This window comes from Xenopus tropicalis, chromosome 5, assembly GCF_000004195.4.
Source record: "Xenopus tropicalis strain Nigerian chromosome 5, UCB_Xtro_10.0, whole genome shotgun sequence".
In the NCBI taxonomy this organism is placed as follows: Eukaryota; Metazoa; Chordata; class Amphibia; order Anura; family Pipidae; genus Xenopus; species Xenopus tropicalis.
Window position 1 is genome coordinate 89,542,339 of NC_030681.2, and position 27,851 is coordinate 89,570,189.

The following is a 27,851-nucleotide window of genomic DNA, read 5'->3' on the forward strand; positions in this document are numbered from 1 at the left end:
AGTTGAAAAAAGTCCATCATGTTCAACCCCTCCAAGTGAACCCCAGCACACACATAAACCTATCTTGACCTATGTATACACTCGCATACTGTATATATACATATACATATATACCAACATATATACCAGTAACACATGTTTTGCTATACACATGTTTATTCCCTTTGTGTGTATTGAAACAGAACAAAAAAGGGAGGGAAAAAAGCAAATTGGACATAATGTCACACAAAACTCCAAAAATGGGCTGGACAAAATTATTGGCACCCTTAACTTAATATTTGGTTGCACACCCTTTGGAAAAAATAACTGAAATCAGTCGCTTCTTATAACCATCAATAAGCTTCTTACACCTCTCACCGGGAATTTTGGACCACTATTCCTTTGCAAACTGCTTCAGGTCTCTCTTATTGGAAGGGCGCCTTTTCCAAACAGCAATTTTAAGGTCTCTCCACAGATGTTCAATGGGATTTAGATCTGGACTCATTGCTGGCCACTTCAGAACTCTCCAGCACTTTGTTGCCATCCATTTCTGGGTGCTTTTTGACATATGTTTGGGGTCATTGCCCTGCTGGAAGACCCAAGATCTCGGACGCAAAACCAGCTTTCTGACACTGGGCCCTACAGTGCAACCCAAAATCCTTTGGTAATCCTCAGATTTCATGATGCCTTGCACAAATTCAGGGCACCCAGTGCCAGAGGCAGCAAAACAACCCCAAAACATCATTGAACCTCACCCATATTTCACTGTAGGTACTGTGTTCTTTTCTTTGTAGGCCCTGGTTAACAGTAGAATGATGTGCTTTACCTAAAAGCTCTATCTTGGTCTCATCTGTCCACAAGACGTTTTCCCAGAAGGATTGTGGCTTACTCAAGTACATTTTGGCAAACTGTAGTCTTGCTTTTTTATGTCTCTGTGTCAGCAGTGGGGTCCTCCTGGGTCTCCTGCCATAGCGTTTCATTTAAATGTCGACGGATAGTTCGCACTGACACTGATGCTCCCTGAGCCTGCAGGACAGCTTGAATTTCTTTGGAACATGTTCGGGGCTGCTTATCCACCATTTGGACTATCCTGCGTTGCAACCTTTCATCAATTTTTCTCTTCCGTCCACGCCCAGGAAGATTAGCTACAGCGCCATGGGTTGCAAACTTCTTGATAATGTTGCGCACTGTGGACAAAGGCAAATCTAGATTTCTGGAGATGGACTTGTAACCTTGATATTGTTGATATTTTTCCACAATTTTGATTCTCAAGTCCTCAGACAGTTCTCTTCTCCTCTTTCTGTTGTCCATGCTTAGTGTGGCACACACAGACACACAATGCAAAGACTAAGTGAACTTCTCTCATTTTTATCTGCTTTCAGGTATGATTTTTATATTGCCCACACCTGTTATTTGCCCCAGGTGAGTTTAAAGGAGCATCACGTGTTTGAAACAATCTTATTTATTCACAATTTTGAAAAGGTGCCAATAATTTTGTCCAGCCCATTTTTGGAGTTTTGTGTGACATTATGTCCAATTAGCTTTTTTCCTCCCTTTTTTGATCTGTTCCAATACACACAAAGAGAATAAACATGTGTATAGAAAAACATGTGTTACTGCAGTACTTTTCTGTGAGAAATACTTGATTTTCTGGAAAAATTTCTGGGGTGCCATATTTTGGCCATGCCTGTATATGGTTGGTTGTTAATAAAGTATTTATTAAATATTGCTTATATACAGATCTGCCTGATTTGGACTTTTATTTCTATACTTTAAGATATGCCTCCAATTGCAAAAGCCTTCTACAAAGAATCACCAGAGGTTGCATCAATGTCTCGTGATGAAGTTGAAAAGTGGAGGTAATAGAACTGAGTACTGAAAATTCATGCAAGAACTTATTTTAATTAGTGGTTCTGTAGAAGTTTCAGATTGTGTTGATGCTCCACTGGCTAACATTTCAGCAGAATACATTTTACAACCTATATGAGTATGTTTATTTGTGGCATATTATCAATCGTGTTCTTGGCCTGCAATAGGTGAGGAAATATTTAAGATTTTACAAGTTGTAAAAAGATCTGAGAAAAAAATAGCAGGCCTCTTGTGGATTGATGTGCTGACACAATCCATCTCTCACATACTGATAAGCACAATAATTTTACTTTTATAACCAAAGAGGTTGAGAGAATGGCTACTTGGTTGGGCATATAGTGAGATGTTTTTGAGGGAGCTGCACTTCCAAAATTAAGGGAGTAATAAGTATTTTAGCCTTGATTACGTGCATTCTCTAATGTGAGTGGCCAAGAGCACTACAAAAAATATCTGACTAGGCTTGATAAGAAAGGGCATATGAACACTGTTCTGGATCTTCAGTTGTGAAAGAACAAAAGTTCTTATTAGAGCTTACTTAATATACACTATAATTCTGCATGTGTGTTGGTGTTACTGTGGGTATTATATATGGTATAATACAAGTACGAGTGTCTCTAAATACATTTTATTTATAAACCCTTGATTTTAAAAAACCTAGAGATGTAGAAGTCCACGTGAAAGAAAAACTTTGTAAGTACAGGTATTGGATCACTTATCCGGAAACGCATTATCCGGAAAGCCCGTCTCCCATAGACTCCATTTTAATCAAATAATACAGACTTTTAAAACTGATTTCCTTTTTCACTGTAATAATACCCAACTAAGGTATAATTAATCCTTATTGTATGCAAAACAATCCTATTTGCTTTAATGTTTTATTGATTTTTTAGTAGACTTAAGGTATTGAGATCCAAATTACGTAAAGACCCCTTATCCAGAATACCCTTGGTCCCGAGCATTCTGGATAATGGGTCCTATACCTGTATTGCATGTTTGCATGTATTTTGGGCATGTGGAATATCTATTTTTGATTATTCATGTAGAAAAGAAAACAACAATATTATTTGTGATGACTTAAAAGAAGAGAAAAGATCTATTCCAAATCCCGTTCCTCGTTTTGAAGATGCATTTCACCCATTCCCAGAAGTCATGTCTGCATTAGAAAAATCTGGATTTGAAAGACCCACACCAATACAGGTATAAACACCTCTACATGTGGAAATTATTTGCATTGGCCATTATTTTTGTTCGCTTACTGGTTTTTAATTTTAGTCACAGGCATGGCCAGTTATACTTCAGGGAATTGATCTCATTGGAATTGCCCAGACTGGCACTGGAAAAACATTGGCATATTTACTTCCAGGATTCATTCATTTGGATTTACAACCAATGTAAGAAGCCATCAGTGAATATTTCTGCTTCTTGCTAGTTACAACAATAAAAAGAGGCATTGCTATATTTATAGGTCTACAGTATATTACTCCTTTTGTAATGTAATTCTTTCAATAGAAACAGGGGAATTGCTTGGTAGCGTTGTACACAAGGTAAGACTAGTATGTGCTGTTATATACATTACTTGATTTTAGTTCCTACTATAAAAAAAGGGGGCATGGCTGGCCAAACCATTTTTTGGATGGAAAAGATGATTCACTTGTTTTGGGGTCCCTATGAAAAAGGTTTAAACTTAGACGGTCTAAAGTAGCAAGCTGATACTAAAGAGAAAATTCAGTCAATCTGTTTAATTGTTTTTACGTTTTTGGCCTCAAACCATCTTAAAGGCCTGCTGCAAATAGCTTTGATTACTTTGTAATTTGCATGTTTCACATGCACTTCCATAATTAAAAGAAAAGTGTGCTTAACCCCATGATAGTGTCTAAAGTGCACTAAAGCTACTAGACATGTGTAATTGGAAATAGTAAAAGAATAAACACATTCAATCTAATGAATAAACCATGTAAAACCATGTGTACAATATACAAAAGGTGAGATCCCTTTGTAAGTAACCCCCGTATAAAATGGAAAAGGGATGTGGCAAAAAATGGGCCTACTATGAGAAGCGGACATTGAATGCCAGTTCTGTAACTGAAAGTGCAGATTGGCAAAGCATGTGCCAATACTACACCACCAAAATATATATATAGTATATAACAAATTTGCAAATATGTTGTATATACTGATTTTTCCCCTTAAGGACAAGGAAAGGCTTTTAAACTGGGGTCTGCCATTTTGTTTGTCACCCCCAGTGTTTAAAATCCCTTGGCCTGTGCTGCTCTTTGGGAAAATAATTCACTGGCCCAGCACTTTTTTTGTAAGTGCTGTACCACTATCTTACCTTGTTTTTTTAGCACCTTTGTGGACTTGAACATTTTTGTAGACAAACAGATGTACTGTACTGTTCTGTGCACATGCAAGTTCTAAAATCTGTTCAGGTGCAAGGGACTTCTAAGAGTGCATAGTGGCACTGTGCTCCAGCTCTGGGTTGATGCCATGTTTTCTGAAAAGGAACACTGGGAACACTGGTAAAAGTGATGACAAATTGTCATCTCCCCCAGTGTATTAAGTAGCTTTATAATTTTCACCATATAAAACACTTCTAGTATTCCAACCTTTTCCATAAAGAATGATGATGAAGCCACACAAAGAGGTCTATGGAAACTGTGTTTAGTCTGGAATCTGTATACTGATTCTTAAAAATCCATTGTCTACATCAGTGGTGTCTAAATGTGCATGGAAAGATTTGGCCCTCTAAATGATTAATGTGGCCAAAGGACTACCCAAGAGCTCTGTAGATTAATTTGTATGACACCCCTTTATTTTGACCCTGTAATTTTAACTAAGTTCTTTGCCTCTTAGTCCCAGAGAGCAACAAGATGGACCTGGAATGTTGGTTCTTGCTCCAACTCGTGAATTGGCTCTTCAAGTTAAGGCTGAATGCTCAAAATACAAATATAAAGGATTTGAAAGGTAATACTTAGAAAACTAGACTTTTTTCTGTAAAATATATACATTTAGTAAAATTATTTACATTGTTTAGGGAAATACAAATATTTTTGCAGCACACCAAATTTGCTTCAGACATATAAAAAGGAAGGGGATTGATCAATGCACATGTCCTGGCCCCTCGTTTTATTAGTAACTCAGCATACATTTTCATAAACAGAAGTTTTTATTTACAACTTGTAGTGGTCAAGCGAAAACCAAGGTACTTCCCATATGATGGTCCTAATTATTTACCCCATGTCATATTCAAAGTGTGCATTTCTCGGGAAAAATGTCTCTGGCTGTACATGCTGGCAAGAAAAGGCTTAGGATGCCAACAGTATAACTTCTTAACACAAAGCCCAACAGGCTGTAGTTAGGGGAAGGCAGGATTTTGTTCATACACAGGGCTTGATTTGTTTTGACATCACTGTTAAGAACAGTAGAATGTGACTTAACTTTCAGTTTGAGATGTTGCCTTGTTTTAGTGCAAGACATAACAAAACACCATCAATATTTCATAATTAAAACAATAAGCAAAAAACATGTTGAGCACAAGCCCTATTCATTGTACAAATGTTGATAAAGGGGGTATACTGTCCCCATAAAAACTAGCATATAAATGGAATATATCAGTATTGCAACACAGCAGCTTTCAGGTTGTAATTTAGAGTCTATATGTTGTAGTATTTTAGGAGATTGTTAGTAGTGGTCTAGCAGTTTTAATCTCAACAGACCAATAGAACAATCAATTTACTTTTCCAAACTTGTAAATTATAAAGGGCAAGTATATCTCATTCTAAACACAAATCAAATGTTGGTTGCCTGGGCCTTAAAATACAGACTGCAGAAAAATGTAAAATCAGGGCATTTAATTTTGATTCATATAGAATGTGGTTGTAGCAATCTGGCATGCCTACACAGGTACTTGTAACGGACCTTATATCTGCAATGCTAATAGATGTACTATGTAATCATTTTGGAATGTCCATTATTCATAGTTTTCTCTTTGCCTCCTTTTCTAGCATTTGCATATACGGTGGAGGAGATCGTAATAACCAAATAAATAAGGTTACAAAAGGTGTGGATATTGTCATTGCTACTCCTGGTAGACTAAATGATTTGCAGATGAATAATTTTGTAAATCTAAAAAGCATAACATATTTGGTAAGTGTATCTGAAAACTGCATTAATAGTTTGTAAACATTTGTTTTGGTGCTGTTGGTTTGAGTTATTAATAAATCTAGTTAAAGAGCTAATTTTTCTGTTTCTTGTAACAACATATTTGTTGCATATGGCATGAGTTTTACTTACAGTGGTGTGAAAAACTATTTGCCCCCTTCCTGATTTCTTATTCTTTTGCATGTTTGTCACACAAAATGTTTCTGATCATCAAACACATTTAACTATTAGTCAAAGATAACACAAGTAAACACAAAATGCAGTTTTTAAATGAGGGTTTTTATTATTTAGGGAGAAAAAAAATCCAAACCTACATGGCCCTGTGTGAAAAAGTAATTGCCCCCTGAACCTAATAACTGGTTGGGCCACCCTTAGCAGCAATAACTGCAATCAAGCGTTTGCTATAACTTGCAACGAGTCTTTTACAGCGCTCTGGAGGAATTTTGGCCCACTCATCTTTGCAGAATTGTTGTAATTCAGCTTTATTTGAGGGTTTTCTAGCATGAACCGCCTTTTTAAGGTCATGCCACAACATCTCAATAGGATTCAGGTCAGGACTTTGACTAGGCCACTCCAAAGTCTTCATTTTGTTTTTCTTCAGCCATTCAGAGGTGGATTTGCTGGTGTGTTTTGGGTCATTGTCCTGCTGCAGCACCCAAGATCGCTTCAGCTTGAGTTGACGAACAGATGGCCGGACATTCTCCTTCAGGATTTTTTGGTAGACCGTAGAATTCATGGTTCCATCTATCACAGCAAGCCTTCCAGGTCCTGAAGCAGCAAAACAACCCCAGACCATCACACTACCACCACCATATTTTACTGTTGGTATGATGTTCTTTTTCTGAAATGCTGTGTTACTTTTACGCCAGATGTAACGGGACACGCACCTTCCAAAAAGTTCAACTTTTGTCTCGTCGGTCCACAAGGTATTTTCCCAAAAGTCTTGGCAATCATTGAGATGTTTTTTAGCAAAATTGAGACGAGCCATAATGTTCTTTTTGCTTAAAAGTGGCTTGCAGCTTGGAAATCTGCCATGCAGGCCGTTTTTGCCCAGTCTCTTTCTTATGGTGGAGTCGTGAACACTGACCTTAATTGAGGCAAGTGAGGCCTGCAGTTCTTTAGATGTTGTCCTGGGGTCTTTTGTGGCCTCTCGGATGAGTTGTCTCTGCGCTCTTGGGGTAATTTTGGTCGGCCGGCCACTCCTGGGAAGGTTCACCACTGTTCCATGTTTTTGCCATTTGTGGATAATCGCTCTCACTGTGGTTCGCTGGAGTCCCAAAGCTTTAGAAATGGCTTTATAACCTTTACCAGACTAATAGATCACAATTACTTTTGTTCTCATTTGTTCCTGAATTTCTTTGGATCTTGGCATGATGTCTAGCTTTTGAGGTGCTTTTGGTCTACTTTTCTGTGTCAGGTAGCTCCTATTTAAGTGATTTCTTGATTGAAACAGGTGTGGCGGTAATCAGGCCTGGGGGTGACTACAGAAATTGATATTGAATTTGAAAATTGAAATTGATAAACCGCAGTTAAGTTATTTTTTAACAAGGGGGGCAATCACTTTTTCACACAGGGCCATGTAGATTTGGAGTTTTTTTTCTCCCTTAATAACGTGAACCTTCATTTAAAAACTGCATTTTGTGTTCAATTATATTATCTTTGACTAATAGTTGACGGTTTTTGATGAGCAGAAACATTTAAGTGTGACAAACATGCAAAAGAATAAGAAATCAGGAAGGGGGCAAATAGTTTTTCACACCACTGTATTCAGACCTAAATTATTGAAAGGTATTGCAGTTTTTCAAGAGTAGTGATGTCCAACAATGATATCCACAATACTACATATTTAGAGGCTAAAATAACAATGGAATGCAAAAATGTTAATGGGACCAATTAAAGCATTTGGATTGCAACATTTGTATAGTAACCTACAGGAATTAAGTACTCCTTAAATTTGACTATTGCAGACAGAAATTAAAGTTATATGTTGGCAGGCCCTGTTCCATACACATTGTTACTGTAGGGGATTCTCTGTCAAAGGTGATATTGCTTTATTTAATCAGTAACCTGACTGGGTACTGATTAGATGGTTTAGAAATCTATATTATTCACATCCACTGTAACTCTAAGGTTTAGGTTTTTTTCTCTACTCATTAAAGAGAATTCAAATATGGCAAGATCTGTTGCATATAAAACTATGCTGGTACAAACACACAGTATTGTGATGTGAAATGTAATACAGTATCCTATCCCTTAGCTTATTAATAAAAGTTAATGGCATGTAGGTACAGGTGTGTAAGTAAAGAGCACATGTCATGCTGTTCTAGAGAATTATGTACCCCTGTAGTAAAATGTGGAAATAATCATTGCAGGAAGATCCTATCTTTCTCTTGCAGACATCTGTGGGACACAGGAACCATGGGTATAGTATCTACCAGCAGGAGGCAGGACTCTAGATAGTAAGAAGAGTAGTAACCCCTCCTTCCTGCAGCTATACCCCCTCATGCTTCCTGTACCTGCCAGTTTTTTTCTAGTGTCCTTTCAGGAGACAGGATCTCTCTTCAGCTCTTTCTGCGGCCTGACTAGGGGGTCTCACCCAAGAGACCCCCCCTATTAGACTCCCCCCTACGCCGGACCATGGAGAACTGGGGTCACTAAGCCTCTTGTTTAGAGCTGCCCACACAAATTTCCTGCCCTCCTTTACCAGGGCAGAAGCTGTCCAGTTCCTCCTATGCCTACTTCAGGTCAGTGCCACTGCCTTTTACCCAGCTCAGCCTATGCCTACGCTAGCTGGCCTTGCCCTCAGCCCTTACCTGCCTAGCCTTGAACTTTTTTCTCCCTCCTGTCTGCTCCATTCAGTTGAAAAATCAGATGCATTCCATTCATTCGCACGCAATGACGTCATTGGGCACCATTTTACTTCACTCGCGTCTGTTCTTTGCGCCACTTTTCACCGCTTTCCATCCTGATTAGTCGCATACACGCGGGCTCCTCCAGTTTAGCTCCCAGCACAGCACTGCTCTCCATCCTGATTGCGCCTCCTGCCTGAGCACTGCATGGACCTTGTGGACGGTATCTGCAGCAAGAGGGGGGTGCTAGCAGGGAAAAGGCATTAGGCAGTGGGCAAGTAAGGCAGGCAATGGGCAATAACCTTTATTAAACTATGGGCTTAGTTCTATGACAGAGTTATTGGGCATGTGTATTATTAATACTCTGTCTGCAATTGTACTAACAAGGTACTTTGAGCACAGGTTTTTCTGACATGCTCTCTGGAGGCTACCTGGCCTACATCAGCACCTCACTCATAGGGTACTGGCACTGTGCAGGTTACATTTTCTCCTCATTATATGGTTATAGCATTGCCACATACAGGGTTACTGTGCTAATTAACCCCATACTGAGGCTTCCCTGGATGTGGCTCAAGCCATTGGCCGAACATCATCATTGTCAGTAGCAGCCCGTTGCTCCCTGTGGCTCAAGCTATGGTCTGCGGATCTTTCTTCAAAGAAGTCCTTCACCTCCATTCCCTTCAAGAGTTCGGGCTCGAACTCGACAAAATAATCAGCCAGGCTACAGGGGGCAAAAGCACACTCCTCCCTCAGCCCAAGACTCGCCCTTCCTCCAGAAGAGGATGCTTTTTTTGTCCCAAAGGGGCCAAACCGACCTTCACCAGGGACTACTCAGGTCAAAGCTCCTCGGTTAAGCCCAGGTTCCAGAGCCGATCCAAATTTTCCTGGTAGGGAAAGTGTACCCAGACCAAATCCAACAACAAGACTTCTTCAGCATGACGGTGTTTGCTTAGAGGGACACATCCCAGTAGGCGGCAGACTTCGCCTTTTTCAAGAAGCTTGGGTCCAGTTCACCACAAACCCCCGGGACCATCAAATAATTTCATCCGGATACTGTCTCGACCAGCTCCCAGGAAAGGCGGTCAAAGTCCAGTCCGACAATGCCACCACGGTGGCCTATCTCAATCATCAGGGAGGAACTTGAAGCAGACAAGCCCTCAAGGAAGTCTCCAAGATTCTAACTTGGGCAGAGGCAAGGGAAGTAAGAATATCAGCAGTCTACATTCCCGGCCTAGAGAACTGGCAGGAAGACTACCTAAGCAGGCAGCAGCTCGATCTAGGGGAATAGGCACTATGTCCCAACATATTTCAAAATATGGTGAAGCCGGTATCTTACAAGACCTATCACCGAGTATGGAAGATTTACAAGCACTGGTGTGACAAGACGGACCTACCCTTTCAAGAATTCTCGGTTCCCAGACTTCTCTCCTTTCTACAAGAGGGAATGGACAAGAGTCTTTCCCTGGGCTCCCTCAGATCTCAGTCTGGCCACCCTACCTGATGTACTCATCTTTCTGCAAGGAGTATCACACCTTCACCCACCCCTCCGGGATCCCCCTCTGTGGGATCTTAACCTAGTCCTAGCGCACCGAACAAATCTGTAGGGCTGCCACTTGGTCCTCCATTCACTCCTTTACTAAGTTCTGCAAGTTTGAGGTTTTTACAGCATCTGACGCACACTTTGGCATAAAAGTGCTGCAAGCTGCAGTGGCCTAAAAGCGTACACTCGCTTCTCCCACCCCTTCTCTAATGGGACAGCTTTGGTATGTCCCCATGGTCCCTGTGACCGACAGATGTCTGCAAGAGAAAAGGAAATTTTGTGATACTCACCGTTAAATTCTTTTCTCTCAGGACGTCTAAGGGGCACAGGGCTTCCCACCCAGAAGCGGGTTTTCGGAATTCCTTTCTACCGTATGTAAATAGTTCATTTATCTTGTTGACTAAACTGGCAGGTACAGGAAGTGTGAGGGGGTATAGCTGCAGGGAGGAGGGGTTACTATTCTTCTTCCTATCTAGTGTCCTGCCTCCTGCTGGTAGATACTATACCCCATGGTCCCTGTGTCCCACAGACATCCTGAGAGAAAAGGATTTAACGGTGAGTATCACAAAATTTCCTTTTTTGACGATTATGCCAGAGCACCACATATAGAGTGTGTTGAGTATAGTGATCCCCATTCTTATAGGTTTAAATGGTACTTTTGAACACTTTGGTGCCCTTGGCAGACAACTATGTGGTACATGTGTCATTGTCATTACCCTTGAAAAAGAGGAAATATAACCTTAATTCATTGAGAGTTAGATCTGGTAATACTAATATAGTTAGTGTATCCTTAGCAGTCAAAAGGTTGAATAAGTATACAGACACGCTTTCATTCTGTATAAGGTATTTATCTGGTCATTTTTTACGGTTTATGGCACTATGTCAGAATGTCCTTTACCTGTAGGCGCTTCCATTTTAAATGAGTAGGGCCTTTTCTGCCTGTGGTGAATATTGTCAGTCTCCGGCAGGGATCATTCTAGAATGCAGTAGGGGGAGGGTTCCTGAGCAATCCCCACATGGCAGTGCTAACTTCTGACATAGGCAGAGCGTTTCTTATTTATTTAATTGTGAGGCACCCCGTTTATCTGTAATATTTGAATATTAAAGTTGACTCTTGTATTGTTTGATAGGATAACTATGCCACATGACACTGGTTGGTGCTGAGATTGTTATGAATTTGATTTTGATAATAGGTTTTGGATGAAGCAGACCGAATGTTGGATATGGGATTTGAACCGCAAATTATGAAGATATTAATTGATATTCGACCTGATAGACATACTATAATGACAAGGTGAGTTTATACTTTTTTGCATTGTAGATTCTATTTAAAAGTTATTTGTGAAAAGCGGTAGCTCATAAAACTGATCATTGCTCCAATATCCACACGATTATGTTGGGATCTGTATCTGATAAACTGAAACAATGAATGTGCTTTTTTTTATATTCTAAGTAGTCCTTTTTTTGCTCAATAAATGGCTCTTGTAGAAATCTTTTGTTTTGCTAAATATATATCTTGTTCCTGGTTTACTCTGCTTTTAGTGCCACATGGCCAGATGGAGTACGCCGCCTTGCTAAATCATATTTAAAAGATCCTATGATGGTTTATGTTGGAACACTCGACTTGGCTGTGAGTTTCAAAAAATCTAATATAGGGAAAAAATCATTTTTCTTTCTATAATTTTGTATTTTAATGGAAACCTATTTGATTACATCTAATTACTTAATCTTCATGAGCTGACTGGCTCAAAGTTAAGATGTAGAAGATGTAGCTATTTTCTTAAAATCACACTCACCCAGTTACAAACCCAAGGGGGGAGGGGAATTCACAAAAGTGGTGATATTGAGTCACAATAAAAGTGGAGATAGAGGTTTGTTAATATGGCGGGAAATCTGACAAATCTATCTCCATTTCTGTGAATGTGACTTTTAAACAGACTGTTTCTATATTTTGCCTTTTACATAACATTTTTAACAACATTTTACACAAAATTTTTTGGTAAATTTGTCTTTATCTTTTCATAAATCTGTCAGTCTGCCATCTGGTGATTCTCCACTGTACATGCGCCTTGTACTAATGATTGTGCCTTTCAGAGAAGAAATTCCCTGCCTACTTTAAAGGCCAGTAAGACGTATTCACAAAAGTGTTTGTAAACGTTCTTTACCAATAAATTAAAGGGGTGGTTCAGTTAGCATTTTGTCAGACTTCTGTTTGTAAATATGGAGATTGTATTTACACCAGTTTTACCACCACTTTTACTCCAAAAAATGCTTCCTCTACTTTTGTGAATTCCCCCCCCATTTCCAAAAGGCTCTGAGCCTGGAAAACATCCTAAGAGAGGATCAAAAGAAACAAACCAGGCTAATATCAAGGAACATTGGACTTGCTGGGCTGGGTAGGGCTTTGGACCTTCATATATTCCATTCATGTTTCCAGCAGTGGACTGGAAAACATTCCAGGTCTGTATATATTCACTTAAAGGTTTTATCAAGCTACCCATATAGGTAGGAAACAAATGAAAATTAGCCTGGCTGAATAGCTAGAAACAGAAAGAAAGGGAGAATATATGCTATGGGGTAAAGGGAGAGATGGGTGAAATATCATGGAAATTTCAAAATTTCAGGTTAGTCAGGGGTTGTAGCTTTGTTCAGGGCTTTAAACATCTGAAATTGCAATAGTTCTATTTAATTATATATGGTACGTTGACAGTTTAAACTTTTCATAATTAAAATTTGTTTGCAATAGAATTGAACAATGTAATGCCTGTACTGTTTTTTTTTTTGTTTTTTTTTAATACCTTTAGTTAATCCATATCTATTTAAATGTTTTTGCAGGCTGTAAACACAGTAACACAGCACGTATTGGTTATACCAGAAGAGGAAAAAAGAGCATTTGTATTGCACTTCATTGACTCTTTAAAACCTCAAGATAAAGTCATTGTATTTGTTGGGAAGAAGTTGGTGTATGTATAACCGTCATTTTTATGAATAACTTATTTCTTTAATAAGAAAGCTATTATCTGAAAATGCTTCAAAACCATCATTGTTAATCCTCATAGTTTATTGGGTAAATTATTAATTATTTCTGCCCTTTTTCTTCATTAATAATAAAACACAGTGCAGGGTAAATTTAGGTGGATAAAGAATGCATGTATTGAGACTTGAAGTGTATAACAAGAAGAAAGGAGAACCACCAAACTCCACTGATGCTTAGTCTTAGCCCTGTAAAATGTAAACCTAAATAAGGTGGGAATTTCCTAGGGAGAATGTATCAAAAGAGAGACCTTAAAGAAAAGAATCCCCTGTATAACTGGAGCTAAACCCACACAAGACTAGGAAACTAATTCAACAAGTCATATAAAAATATATATATACCAAATAAAAATACATTTAAAATAGACCAAACAAGGTGAAAAATGGCCTGCTGTTTATTGGTCAAAGCTAACCATGTGTCAACCAGCTAACCAGATTCAAAATGCCTTGAGGGTTACCATAGTTCTAAGCCTGGGTAAATAATACATATGCCACAGAAAGTGCAAAAAATTATATGTGCACCATTCAGGGTACATCAATATTTAGAAAGTAAACATATAGTAAAGTAACAATAAAGGTCACCAAGTGTTAAAAAGATATGTATACAACCCCCAATCGTATAAATCACCATAACCATAAATATGTGTTGGTCAGGCTGGGACATGGACCCTCATGCAAATCTCACCATCACCATTAATACTGTGAGCTGGAGTCCATAAGTCGCAAGGTGATAAGCCCAATGCAAATTTTGCCCTTACAGGCTTCTTCAGTGGCACTGTGAATCCAAATGGGTACAAGCTTTTTGGATAATAAAACCTATTGTAAGCTCTTTTTGGAAGAGCTTTCTTCACCTCTTGTATCTGTTATTGATTGCTTTATGTTAGTTTGTATGTCCATTGTATAAAACCCACTTATTGTACAGAGCTGTGGAATATGTTGGTGCTTTATAAATAAATGTTAATAATATCCATATGTCAGGTTACATTTTAGAGGTTATGTTGTGTTTATTGAAACCTGTATATCTTATCAACACATTACTATTATTACAGTAGACATGTAGTTATAGCATTGGACAACTGCACACATTTTACTGATTATTCTGCTAATACCTCTTCATGCAAACACATTTAACCTCTTAGAATGTATTGCTTAGCAGTTCCGAAACAAGTTAAACCAATAGAAAAACTAAATTTTCATTGGGATTAAGTGCTGAAATTTTTGAGATTTGTTTAATCACACTATCCTTAAAAAATGTAAAAGGTAGCAGTTTTAGAGGATCAGAAAAGATTGGTCAATTACAAAGATATAATAAGTCACAAGGAGTTCCATAGCCATAGAAAGGAATTTTTTATACAGGACATGGAACTTTAAGGTATACAGCATCCCTTCCACATAGTAAGTCTTACTGCGATTTTGTGATGTATCAAATACAGTATGTTTTGTTTGTAATGTACATGCAACAGTTTAGGTAGTCATTTGTCTTGTGGCATTTTTAAAAAAAACAAACAAAAAAAAAAAAACAATTTTGAATTACATGCAAGCTCTTTTGTAAAATTTACAGTTAAGGGTTAAGCACCCCTTTGTCAGGGATCCTAAAGCGATACCATTTTTCCATCGCTTTATCCCAAATGGTAACCCCCGCTTCTCTGAAATAAAATTACTTTCCCTGTCAGCAACAGTGTGTCTTTCCTTTACATCGAACCCTATAACCCCCAGTCAGTGATTCACAAGCAACATGTACAGTAGCTCACCACCATTTTTGTTGTTGTTCAAAGTTGCCTCAAAGCAGGGGCACATTTTTATATTTTTATTATTTCTGTCTTTGAAAAAGTTTAGGAGACATAAAGACATACATTTTCAGGTCCATCATCTGCATTCACTTGCTGTGCATTTCTCTCCTGAAAACACTACAGGGTAAGGTTACAATATATGCCAGTGCCCTAAAATAAATGTTTTGCTTTAGTGCAGATGACTTATCAAGTGACTTCAGCTTGCAAGGAATTCCGGTTCAGTCTCTGCATGGCAACAGAGAGCAATGTGATCGAGAGCAAGCACTAGATGACTTCAAAAAGGGTAACTGTTTCAAGAACCATACAAACAAGCTCACCCAGAAGGATATACACATGACTAATTGCAAACGAAATGTTTTGAAAACCAATTGTCTCATTGTAAACCTTACAGTGTAATATAGGAATGTATTTAGGTAAAGGTCCAATTCCATATATGAATCAGGGTATTTCATTAAAAAGTCTAGTTGCAGCATGCTGAATGGATTGGAGCGGCAGTAGTTTGACTTTTTTCCTTTTAAAAAAGAAGTAAACCTTAGAACCCCCCAATATTTGCATAAAATCTTCAACAAAGTATCACAAACATGTTGGAGATGTAATAACGCTGAAGGATCCTATAGCCATATATGGTACACATGTGAAAAAATTAAACCATTATGGAGAGAAGTATACAATACAATAAACAACTTAAGACCGGGGAAATACACAAATTGCATAGAAACAATGTTACTTAGTTTGGATAGAACCGGAAAAAAAATAATTAATGATAAATTGATAGTACACCTATTACAAGCAGCTAGAATAATAATACCCAAGAACTGGAGAAAGTCAGAAACCCCACACAAAATGCAATGGATAGAGGAAATAGAAAACACAAAAACAATGGAAGAATTAACAGCTATAAAATATGGGAGAATGAAAAACTATGAGAAAGTATGGCAGGATTGGCCATATAAGTTAGCACGATAGGGAATAACAAGATTAAGAAACATGTACATTGCATAAGAATATATCCCATAACAGGCACCAACAGTAAAGGTTAACAAGTGAAAAAAGAGTAAAACCTAATCGAGTTCACCTGCTTCCCCCCCCTACTACCCGAGCAGTCTCCCATAACAAGAGTTATGTTCATACCCAAGTCTATTAACCTGAAAGAATGGAAATGAATGTATTTTAATGCGAGATGTATAACACAATGATGGGAAAACTGCAATGTTTTGTACCAAGTTACACCTCCTATTTCTATGCTCCCCCCCCTCCCCCTCCCTTTTTTCCTTTCTGTATCCCCACCCGAAAAACTGAAAATGAAAATAAAGACTTACAAAAAAAAAAAAAATAAAAAAGAAGTAAACCTGAATTCACCTGATATTGCCCACCTGTAGGTGGGGATGTGGGGAGAAGATCTGCTCGCTTAGCGACCTCCCCAAGCTAGCGGATCTTAACGTGTATGGCCAGCTTTATTCCTTGCATTCAGTTGGATCTGGTTTCTGATTCTTAAGTTAAGGCTGATGCCACACCAGGCGTAGGGCTGATTTTTTCGGCAAGCGGAAAAACGCTTGCCGAAAATTCAGCCCTACGCCTGCTACTTGTGCCTGCACCCGAATGAATGGGATACGCTCGGGTGCAGGCACATGTAGCCGATATACGCACGAAAACGCGAGACTTTTTCCGCTTGCCGAAAAAATCAGCCCTACGCCTGGTGTGGCATCAGCCTAAAATCTCCAGCTTCTTCCTGGTACAACGTGAAGCCCCGCCCCTGAGGAGAGCCTTTTGTGCATGCCTAACAGAGAAGAAGCTTTCTGGGAATGCCAAGAGAAGCAGGAGCCAGTGTGCAGCAGCCTTTTTCTGTGCTCATACATACAGTGGTGTGAAAAACTATTTGCCCCCTTCCTGATTTCTTATTCTTTTGCATGTTTGTCACACAAAATGTTTCTGATCATCAAACACATTTAACTATTAGTCAAAGATAACACAAGTAAACACAAAATGCAGTTTTTAAATGAGGGTTTTTATTATTTAGGGAGAAAAAAAATCCAAACCTACATGGCCCTGTGTGAAAAAGTAATTGCCCCCTGAACCTAATAACTGGTTGGGCCACCCTAAGCAGCAATAACTGCAATCAAGCGTTTGAGATAACTTGCAACGAGTCTTTTACAGCGCTCTGGAGGAATTTTGGCCCACTCATCTTTGCAGAATTGTTGTAATACAGCTTTATTTGAGGGTTTTCTAGCATGAACCGCCTTTTTAAGGTCATGCCACAACATCTCAATAGGATTCAGGTCAGGACTTTGACTAGGCCACTCCAAAGTCTTCATTTTGTTTTTCTTCAGCCATTCAGAGGTGGATTTGCTGGTGTGTTTTGGGTCATTGTCCTGCTGCAGCACCCAAGATCACTTCAGCTTGAGTTGACGAACAGATGGCCGGACATTCTCCTTTAGGATTTTTTGGTAGACCGTAGAATTCATGGTTCCATCTATGACAGCAAGCCTTCCAGGTCCTGAAGCAGCAAAACAACCCCAGACCATCACACTACCGCCACCATATTTTACTGTTGGTATGATGTTCTTTTTCTGAAATGCTGTGTTACTTTTACGCCAGATGTAACGGGACACGCACCTTCCAAAAAGTTCAACTTTTGTCTCGTCGGTCCACAAGATATTTTCCCAAAAGTCTTGGCAATCATTGAGATGTTTTTTAGCTAAATTGAGACGAGCCATAATGTTCTTTTTGCTTAAAAGTGGTTTGCGCCTTGGAAATCTGCCATGCAGGCCATTTTTGCCCAGTCTCTTTCTTATGGTGGAGTCGTGAACACTGACCTTAATTGAGGCAAGTGAGGCCTGCAGTTCTTTAGATGTTGTCCTGGGGTCTTTTGTGGCCTCTCGGATGAGTTGTCTCTACGCTCTTGGGGTAATTTTGGTCGGCCGGCCACTCCTGGGAAGGTTCACCACTGTTCCATGTTTTTGCCATTTGTGGATAATGGCTCTCACTGTGGTTCGCTGGAATCCCAAAGCTTTAGAAATGGCTTTATAACCTTTACCAGACTGATAGATCTCAATTACTTTTGTTCTCATTTGTTCCTCAATTTCTTTGGATCTTGGCATGATGTCTAGCTTTTGAGGTGCTTTTGGTCTACTTTTCTGTGTCAGGTAGCTCCTATTTAAGTGATTTCTTGATTGAAACAGGTGTGGCAGTAATCAGGCCTGGGGGTGACTACAGAAATTGAAATTGATAAACCACAGTTAAGTTATTTTTTAACAAGGGGGGCAATCACTTTTTCACACAGGGCCATGTAGATTTGGAGTTTTTTTTCTCCCTTAATAACGTAAACCTTCATTTAAAAACTGCATTTTGTGTTCAATTATGTTATCTTTGACTGACAGTTAACGGTTTTTGATGAGCAGAAACATTTAAGTGTGACAAACATGCAAAAGAATAAGAAATCAGGAAGGGGGCAAATAGTTTTTCACACCACTGTAACTGCCTGACTCGCTGTGCATTTCCAGAAAGCTTCTTCTCGGTCAGGCATGCACTGTGGTTGTGTGGGCAAATCTGATAAACTACGGATGTTGTGGCTTGGGAATTTGAACATGTGGATTACAACTTCAGCTTTCCTAGTGTGAAATATCTGAGAAATGCACTTCCTAGAGCAACAGATCTTGGGTACATGTGGCGTGAATATTATATTGTAATAGATCTACTTCTTTTTTGTTTCTTTCCTTTGTTTTGCAATAAAATAAACATTTTGTGTGTGTGTATATATATATATATATATATATATATATATATAATAATATGCAATACTGTTCAGAATAGAAAACTAATTAAATTCTTATATAATTTAGAATTAATTGCATTCTTATACTGATACTTATATTACTGCCTAGTAAAAGAAAACATTTGTTTTCCTCTATTCAGGGAAAGTCCGAATACTAGTAGCTACAGATCTAGCATCTCGAGGACTTGATGTTCATGATGTTACGCATGTTTTAAATTTTGATTTCCCTCGAAACATAGAGGAGTATGTTCACAGAGTTGGACGCACAGGAAGAGCAGGGTAAGAAAAATAAAGAAATTACAGCTTTTTCATTCTTGCATTTTTCTTCTTTATGCTCAACAGTCACTTCTGAATACAAAAATTCAAATTTATTTTAATGTCTTTGTATTGACATTTTTACCATATAAGCAAATTGCCTTTCAGTCGCACAGGGGAATCAATAACTCTGGTAACCAGGAAAGACTGGAAGGTTGCAGGTGAATTAATCAGTATCTTGGAGCGAGCTAATCAAGTAAGATTTTTCGTAAAATATATTGGCAAAGAATTGTCTTAAAAATGTTGGCGTATAGGTTTGCATGTTTATAATTATTGAGGGGCACTGGGCATGTAGAGATCAACATAAAGAAAAAGATACTAGGGTTCATGTACTATTACATCTTTGCAGTCCCTTTGATGTTCAAGTAAAAGTACTGCTAAGTATTGTCAAGATCAAGCTGCGTTATCCAAACTGAATTTAATTGCCATAGTATCCACATTTTTTTTGTAGTGAAAAAATATTGAACTCTGACTACATAGCTTTAGAGAGTATCGTCTCATTAATGTTGACGCCTGACTTTCAAAATCATTGTATTAATAAATAATTGGGCTATTTCCAACACTTATCTCTGTTTGTATCCTGCTTATAACTGGCCCAGTTTCAATAACCCCTCCTAATGGTCTTGATTTGGGCAGTACCCTTATGAATTGTTAAAGGGTGGGCTTTACTGGAAATGTTGGTGGAGTTACAGGCATATTGCAAGGTAATGGAAGGGGAACATCAAGGCAAAATCTAAGTTGTCCCATATTTTTCTATATCTGCAGTATCAAAAAGTGAAGTTTAATTTTACCTATAGAACATACCCTGGGCAGTAATTTTTTTTTATTTGCACTTACGAGTGTAAGGGGTGCACTCAGTTGCTTGATTGTCACTCTTCTGAATGATGCATCCTTGTGAGATTTTCTGTAGTGTTATTACAGTCCAATCTAGGAATTTTTTCCTATTTCTTGTCTCATTTTTGATAAGTTTAGTTGTCATGAACATGACTTTATAACATGACTATGTTAACACACTGACAAATATATATACAGGTATGGGATCCCTTATCCGGAAACCCGTTATCCAGAAAGCTCCGAATTACGGAAAGCCCGTCCCCCATAGACTCCATTTTAATCAAATAATATAGAATTTAAAAACTGATTTCCTTTTTCTCTGTAATAATAAAACAGTACCTTGTAATTGATCCCAACTAAGATATAAATAATCCTTATAGGATGCAAAACAATCCTATGGGGTTTAAATAATGTTTTATTGATTTTTTTAGTAGATTTAAGGTATGGAGATCCAAATTACGGAAAGACCCCTTATCCGGAATACCCTTGGTCCCGAGCATTCTGGATAATGGGTCCTATACCTGTGTGTGTATGTGTGTATATATATATATATATATATAACACTCAAAACTATATGCATTTCTATCATAGGAAGTTCCAGGGGATCTTTTTGATATGGCTGAAAGATACCAGCAATTTAAGATAAAGAAGGATAGTGAAAGAGACCTTATACCCCGCAAAGGACGCTGGAGAGAAAGCTTCTGATTTCAGTGTATGATTATTTTTATTTCTAAAGAAAATGTTAATCTTTAGTGATTCATTTGTTTATTATTCTAAACTACTGTTTTCTGTTAAAGTATTATTAATCAGGTTAAAAATCTAAATATTTAGCTTAATGCAATATTAATGTCGTAGAAGGGCTGCACCCCAAAAAAAAAGTAATTTTAATAGAAATGTTTTTCTAACAACTTATTAAACATTTATAAAGGTTTTAAGGTTACTTGTTAATGCTGCTGCAGTTAAGTAGTGTTTGTTTACCCCTTTCTGTTTGTAGATTTTAACTTAAAAAAGTGTAGCATTGTTTCGGGAGTACAGATACTGTAAACTGTCACATACTATATTCATTAGCAGTTAAATCTGCAAATATCTTTTGATGCACTGAAAAATGTAAGGGTACTGCCACACCAGCTTCTCAGCCTTCACATAATACAGGTCAAGAATCAGCCCCTGCAATCCGACCAGCCTACCCCTGTGACGGCACGGTAAGCCTCTGCGTCGCCTAGGGTGGTGGCCCATTAAGAGGATTATGGTGCTGAAATGTGCAAATATGCTTTTTGTCTCTGATATCAGCTCTGTGTGCCTGTACCCAGGCCGACAGCCGCTACAGGTGCGGGTATGGGGTAAGCTGATCAGAGTGCACAGGCTGATTATCAGCTTGCATTTATCTCCAGCCCAAAATAAAAATTAAACAGTTTTCACAATATGATGATTTATTAACAAATATTTTAATTGAGGGTCACACAAAGGACAGCTGGCTTTCAAGCAGAAGGAAAGTTAAAATCACTGGAGAGTGCCTAATGTTAGGAACCTACAGTGATGGTTTACCTTTAAAGAAGAAGGAAAGTCATTTTTGCATTTTACTGCCAATAGATTTGCCACATTAGTGCCACCTAGAACACTATATCCTGCAGAAATCATTACCATACCTGAGTAAACAGCTCTAGAAGCTTTCTCCGTTTAAGACAGCATCTGCCATTTTAAGTAGCCGTTATAGCTCAGATCACATATTCCTAGGGGAGGGAGTTCTTAGCATTCTTGGCGGGGGGGGGGGAGAGAGCTGCACAGACTCTGGCCACAGGAATTAAGGATTGTTCTGAGACAGGAAGTCAAACACCTGAACAATATGTTTTACAAAAAAAGGAGACAAGAAATCCTGTGTTTCTTTTTATAAAGTGCAGCTTTTATGTGGGTGCTTATGGCTAAGCTTACTTAGTTTTTATCTTTCCTTCTCCTTTAAGTTAATTTTCAATTGGTCTTCAATTTTTATTTCTTATTGTTTCTGAATTATTTGCCTTTTTCTTCTGACTTCAACAGCCAATCCATTTCCGCCCATTACATTTCACTGGTTTATATTTAAACTGATGCCATTATTTAAGAATTAATTCCAGGGTTGTTAAACTTTCCAAAGTTAGTCACTGGGTATTTGCTGTTCAAAGTTAGAAAAAGTGGGCAGAGCCACTAACTGTCAATCGCATTTCACCTATTTATTTGTAATGGTGAAGTGTAAAATTCTGTCAGCCCCACAATTTTTATGATGTCTCCAAACATTGCAAAGTTTGTCACTGGGGGACTCCTGTTCAAAAACAGCCAGATTTCATCCATTGAATTTTATTGGTTTAAATTTAAACTGCTGCCATTCTTTAACTATTAAACCTAGGGTCCCTAAACTTTGCAGAGTTAGTTACTGGGTAACGGTAGTTCCATGTTAGAAAAAGTGGGCGGAACCGCCAACCGCCAATCAGATTTCAATTGTTGACTTTCGGTGGGGAAATTTAAATTGCTGCCATTCAGACACTGTTAAAACCAGGGTCCCCAAACTTTGCACAGTGGTTTTTACTAAATAACTGTGGTCCAAGGTTAGAAAAAGTGGGTGGAACCAACAGATCCGATTTTATTCAGTGACTTCACTTTTTTCAAACCAACATGATGTTTGTTCTCAAACTTCCCAAGTTTCAGTAATGCTAAAAGATGACTGTCCAAATACAATAGTTCAATTTAGCTTATTTAGGTAGTATGTCTATGAAGAGATTCTCATTCATCCAGGTCATTATATACAGTATCTAGTAGAATTAAGTCTAAAAACAACTGGACTTTTTTGAGTTTTTCTTGAAAACATTTCACCACTCATCCGAGGGGCTTCTTCAGTTCAAATGACTGGTAGGGAATTCCCCGGTATTTAGGCCCTTGATGGTAGTTCAGACACAGACCATCCACAATGGTACTATTGAATGTATTCAGTTAGTTGTTAGCTGAAACTGACAGGTGTTAGAAGGTATGATCCAGTCACAATGGTACCATGATTCTCATTGATGTAGGTGTTAATCCTTCAAAGTACATGACTGGAAGTGTGAACTATTGTGAAACTGCTGTTGATAACATTTCCGAACTATTGATAACATTTCCGAAAATTCTCTCAAAGCTTCCACTTTGCAGCATCTTATCTCCCAGGTATCATTAGGTAGCAAGATAAAACACCCTGAATTTGAACGCCAGGGGTCCACTGAACAGTATGATGCCCAATATGTTTAGATTGACCTAAGTATATGGCATGTAGGGGCCCCAATGTGAACATACCCCATATGATCTATAATTTCTGTCATTTCAAATTCTGCAAAATCAACACATTTACATAATTTTATGTGGGATAAAATTAGTAAAAAGTACACTCACCCCAGAAAGTCATATATTTTTGGAAAGTACACATTCCCCGAAATCTAAAATGGGTACCCATGTCTTTCTACTCCAAAGTACCAAGCTGCAAAGGTTTCCTAAGTTGCCGATTTTATGACATTTCCAAAAATCACCTCAAAACTTCCAATATGCAGCATCTTATTTTCTATAGGTCATTGGGTACCAAGATAAAACACCCTAAATATGAACCCCAGAGGTCTACTGAACAGTTTGCTGCCCACTGTACATAGGTTTATCAAAGCACATGGCACTTAGAGACCCCAAAATATACCTTGTGCACACTAATTTCATGGCTTACCTTTACCTAATTCATAACCACATGGCAGTTTTATGTGGGATAGAAACTGCAGAAATGGAGGGTAACCCCTGAAAACCATGGAAAGAATGGTTTTTATAACATTTCTGAAAATTGTCACAAAGCTTGCATTTTGCCCCATTATGTACCCCACATTTCATAACGTACCAACGTAAAACACCCTAATTATGAACTCCAGGGGTCTACTGGACAGTTTGATGCCCAATATGCATAGATTTACCAAACTATGTGGGGTACAGAGGAAGCCAAATTGAAATAAAGCAGACAAAATGTCCATGTGCAAGACAAGTAACAAAGAACAATATTAAATGCAATAAAATCGCTAAATTCCAAAAAAAAATAAATAAAATCAATGGGTTTTTTTTCCTAGTGATATCTGCAGTCAGAATCACAGTTTGAATATTCTGGTTTGGGCAAATTAGTTTTACAGACAAAGTCAAGCGAACAACAACTATGCATAACTGAAAATGCAATAAAATGACTAAAAATGCATCAAAATCACAGAAAATGTAATAAAAACACCACAATAATACACAAAATGTATTGCACAGTGCGGTTAGCGAGTACGATATCCACAATGGCAATAAAACATTTTTTTCAGGCAAGATTAAAAACGATGCTATAAAAAAAAAAAATTTAAATTACATAAGTGCGTGTGTACACTAGGCAAAATGTGTGCATGTGTGTGAGTGCTGTAAGTGCTGTGAATGTGTGAAACCCCCCAACCCCCAAAAGGGGAGTATAAGGAATATATTTATCATGCTGTGTAAAAAGTGGAGTAAAGCATTACTGGTGATCTTACCCAGAGCAACCAATCAGCAATTAGATTTAAACAGTTAGAAAATCAAATCAAAGCATCTGATTGGCTGTTATATACAACATCACCGGTGATGTTTTACTCCACTTTTTACACAACATGATAAATATACCCCTAAGTGTGTAATATGTGTGTGTGTGTGTATGTGGCATTTACCTGGGGTCAAGAAGCTGCAGATCGCAGGAGGGAGACAGGAGACGCAGGCACAGCAGCTGCAGTGAAGGACGATTGAGTAGGTGGCACAGGAAGAGGGGGAGCGGAGGAAGGGAGGGAGAGAGCAGAAAAAGTCTGGCACGTAGATGGCAGATAATTCCTCATTTCTCAGTTGAAAGTAAGATTGGTGAAACATATTCATCATTCAGTCTAGTTGTATCAGGCTTACTGTTGCACGCGTTTGTATTATATTACATGATTTATATCATGACCTGGTTGAATAAAAAACTTCCACTGTATAGTGCTTTGTAGCTTGTTGTACTACAATAGTAACTCTACTAAACACTCTGAAACAGTAAGCTACAATAAAAAAATGTGTACAATATATTAATTGAGAGAGTCATTAACTTACCCATTTATTTTAGAAAGTCCAGGTATAGTGTATCACTTTCTAACACTGTTTTTTTTTTTTTTCTCCAGTGTTGCATCATGACATGACTGTTTGAATGTTAAACCAATACTTGCTATCACCAGCCATTCCTATATCATTGGAGTATTCTTGGGAAGAAGTTTTACGTTTTATGTTAGCAAATTTACTACATGTATATTTGTTTCTTATGTTCCAAAACAATGCTATTGCCATTCAGCATGAATCCATTTGAACAATTCATTTAGTTATTTCTTTTTGGATTTCAAACTGCAGTACAGAACAGATATCAACAGATTTCACAATTGCTCAGTGTAAACCATAATAACTTAGGTAGGGTCAAATCTTTTTTGTCACACTTGTAAATATGTTTTGAAGCCTTTGGGGCTGTGGCACGCACCCTGTTTTATTGCTGCTACTTGTGGCAATGATAACATCTGCTACTGTTCCCAGACTGCTTTCCATTTGACTTTGGGTTGGCTGGCGCTCTATGCTAACTTTTGGAAACCATCTGTTCTTATTTATGTGAATAACAGTGGTGTTCTGATTGCTGCCATAAGTAGTAAGTATAAGTGATCAGATTGCAGAGTTTGTCATCAGTTTCGGTGCTTTCAAAATAATCCTATATATTAATGAGGTGTAGGATGTGTCATTGCCATTTAACTGATAAAACTTGCTGCAGTTGATGGTGGTAAAAATGCCAGATGCATTGTTTTTGAGTATCAAAAACTTAGACATGAAGATTTATTCTTAGTAAAGCCTTACATAAAAAGTTGTTAGCCCCACTTGGTTTCACTTCAACGCACCGTTACAATAGTGCTGAAGTTTCCAAGTGAAATTGACTGCAGTTTAATGTGGTATCACTCAGCTCTTATTTGCAATATTGTTTCTTTCTGTAATTGACATCCTGCTGTGAAGAGTAATGTTACAGTGATTTTATCTGTAAGAGAGTCAGAATTGTTCTTGAACGTTGCTTATTAAAAGCTGTGTATCAGAAGTTGCTTACAAAGTGTCTTTTTGGGGGAAATGTTAGATATTGTATAGTAACATAGTAAGTTGGGTTGAAAAAAGACATACGTCCATCACGTTCAACCATAATGCCTATATATAACCTGCCTAACTACTAGTTGAACCAGAGGAAGACAAAAAACCCCATCTGAAGCCTCTCTAATTTGCTGACTCCAAGATGGCAATCGGACCAGTCCCTGGATCAACTTGTACTAAGAGCTATCTCCCATAACCCTGTATTCCCTTCACTTGTACTGAGAGCTATCTCCCATAACCCTGTATTCCCTCACTTGTACTGAGAGCTATCTCCCATACCCCAGTATTCCCTCACTTGTACTGAGAGCTATCCCCCCTACCCCTGTATTCCCTCACTTGTACTGAGAGCTATCTCCCATAACCCTGTATTCCCTCACTTGTACTGAGAGCTATCTCCCACAACCCTGTATTCCCTCACTTGTACTGAGAGCTATCCCCCCTACCCCTGTATTCCCTCACTTGTACTGAGAGCTATCTCCCATAACCCTGTATTCCCTCACTTGCTAAGAATCCATCCAGCCCCTTCTTAAAGCTATATAATGTATCAGCCAGTACGACTGATTCGGGGAGGGAATTCCACAACTTCACAGCTCTCACAGTAAAAAATCCTTTCCAAATATTTAAACGGAACCTCCCTTCTTCTAAACGGAGTGGGTGCCCTCGTGTTCGTTGGAAGGACCTACTGATAAATAAAACATTAGAGAGGTTATTATATGATCCCCTTATATATTTATACATAGTTATCATGTCACCCCTTAAGCGCCTCTTCTCCAGCGTAAACAGACCCAACTTGGCCAGTCTTTCTTCATAACTGAGACTTTCCATACCCTTAACCAGCTTAGTTGCCCTTCTCTGGACCCTCTCTAACTCAATCATGTCCCGTTTGAGCACTGGAGACCACAACTGAAAAGCATATTCTAGATGGGGCCTTACCAGTGCTCTGTAAAGGGGAAGAATAACCCCCTCCTCCCGTGAATCTTTACCCCTTTTAATACAGCTCAAAACCTTGTTTGCCCTTGCAGCTGCTGCCTGGCATTGCTTGCTACAGCCAAGTTTATTATCTACAAGGACTCCAAGGTCCTTCTCCATTATGGATTTGCCTAGTGCAGTCCCATTAAGGGTGTAAGTGGCTTGCATATTTTTACATCCCAGGTGCATGACCTTACATTTATCCACATTAAATCTCATCTGCCACTTAGCCGCCCAGATTGCCAGTTGGCCAAGATCCTGCTGCAAGGATGCCACATCCTGGATAGAATTGACTGGTCTTGTATCATCTGCAAACACTGATACATTACTTATAATACCCTCCCCTAAGTCATTTATGAACAAATTAAACAAAAGTGGACCCAGTACAGAACCCTGAGGGACCCCACTGAGAACCTTACTCCAAGTAGAGAATGTACCATTAACAACAACCCTCTGTACCCGATCCTGTAGCCAGTTTTCCATCCATGTGCAAACGACTTCACTAAGACCAATAGACCTTAGTTTAGAAAGCAGTCATTTTTGGGGAACGGTATCAAATGCTTTGGCAAAAT

The 27,851-nt window shown here is 38.5% G+C and overlaps 1 protein-coding gene across 1 annotated transcript in view; it reads left to right on the forward strand.

Annotated features, from left to right (window-relative positions):
• Window positions 1–26,263, forward strand: part of ddx43 (DEAD-box helicase 43) — a 43,747-nt gene extending 17,484 nt beyond the window's left edge. The window contains 13 exon segments of the mRNA NM_001079005.1: window positions 1,757–1,838; window positions 2,892–3,045; window positions 3,121–3,239; window positions 4,702–4,812; window positions 5,853–5,994; window positions 11,592–11,692; window positions 11,941–12,028; window positions 13,234–13,361; window positions 15,395–15,504; window positions 19,134–19,272; window positions 19,417–19,504; window positions 20,734–20,854; window positions 25,320–26,263. Coding sequence (NP_001072473.1) covers window positions 1,757–1,838; window positions 2,892–3,045; window positions 3,121–3,239; window positions 4,702–4,812; window positions 5,853–5,994; window positions 11,592–11,692; window positions 11,941–12,028; window positions 13,234–13,361; window positions 15,395–15,504; window positions 19,134–19,272; window positions 19,417–19,504; window positions 20,734–20,847 — 1,376 coding nt within the window. The 3' untranslated portion in view covers window positions 20,848–20,854; window positions 25,320–26,263.
• Window positions 26,264–27,851: the final 1,588 nt, after the last annotated feature.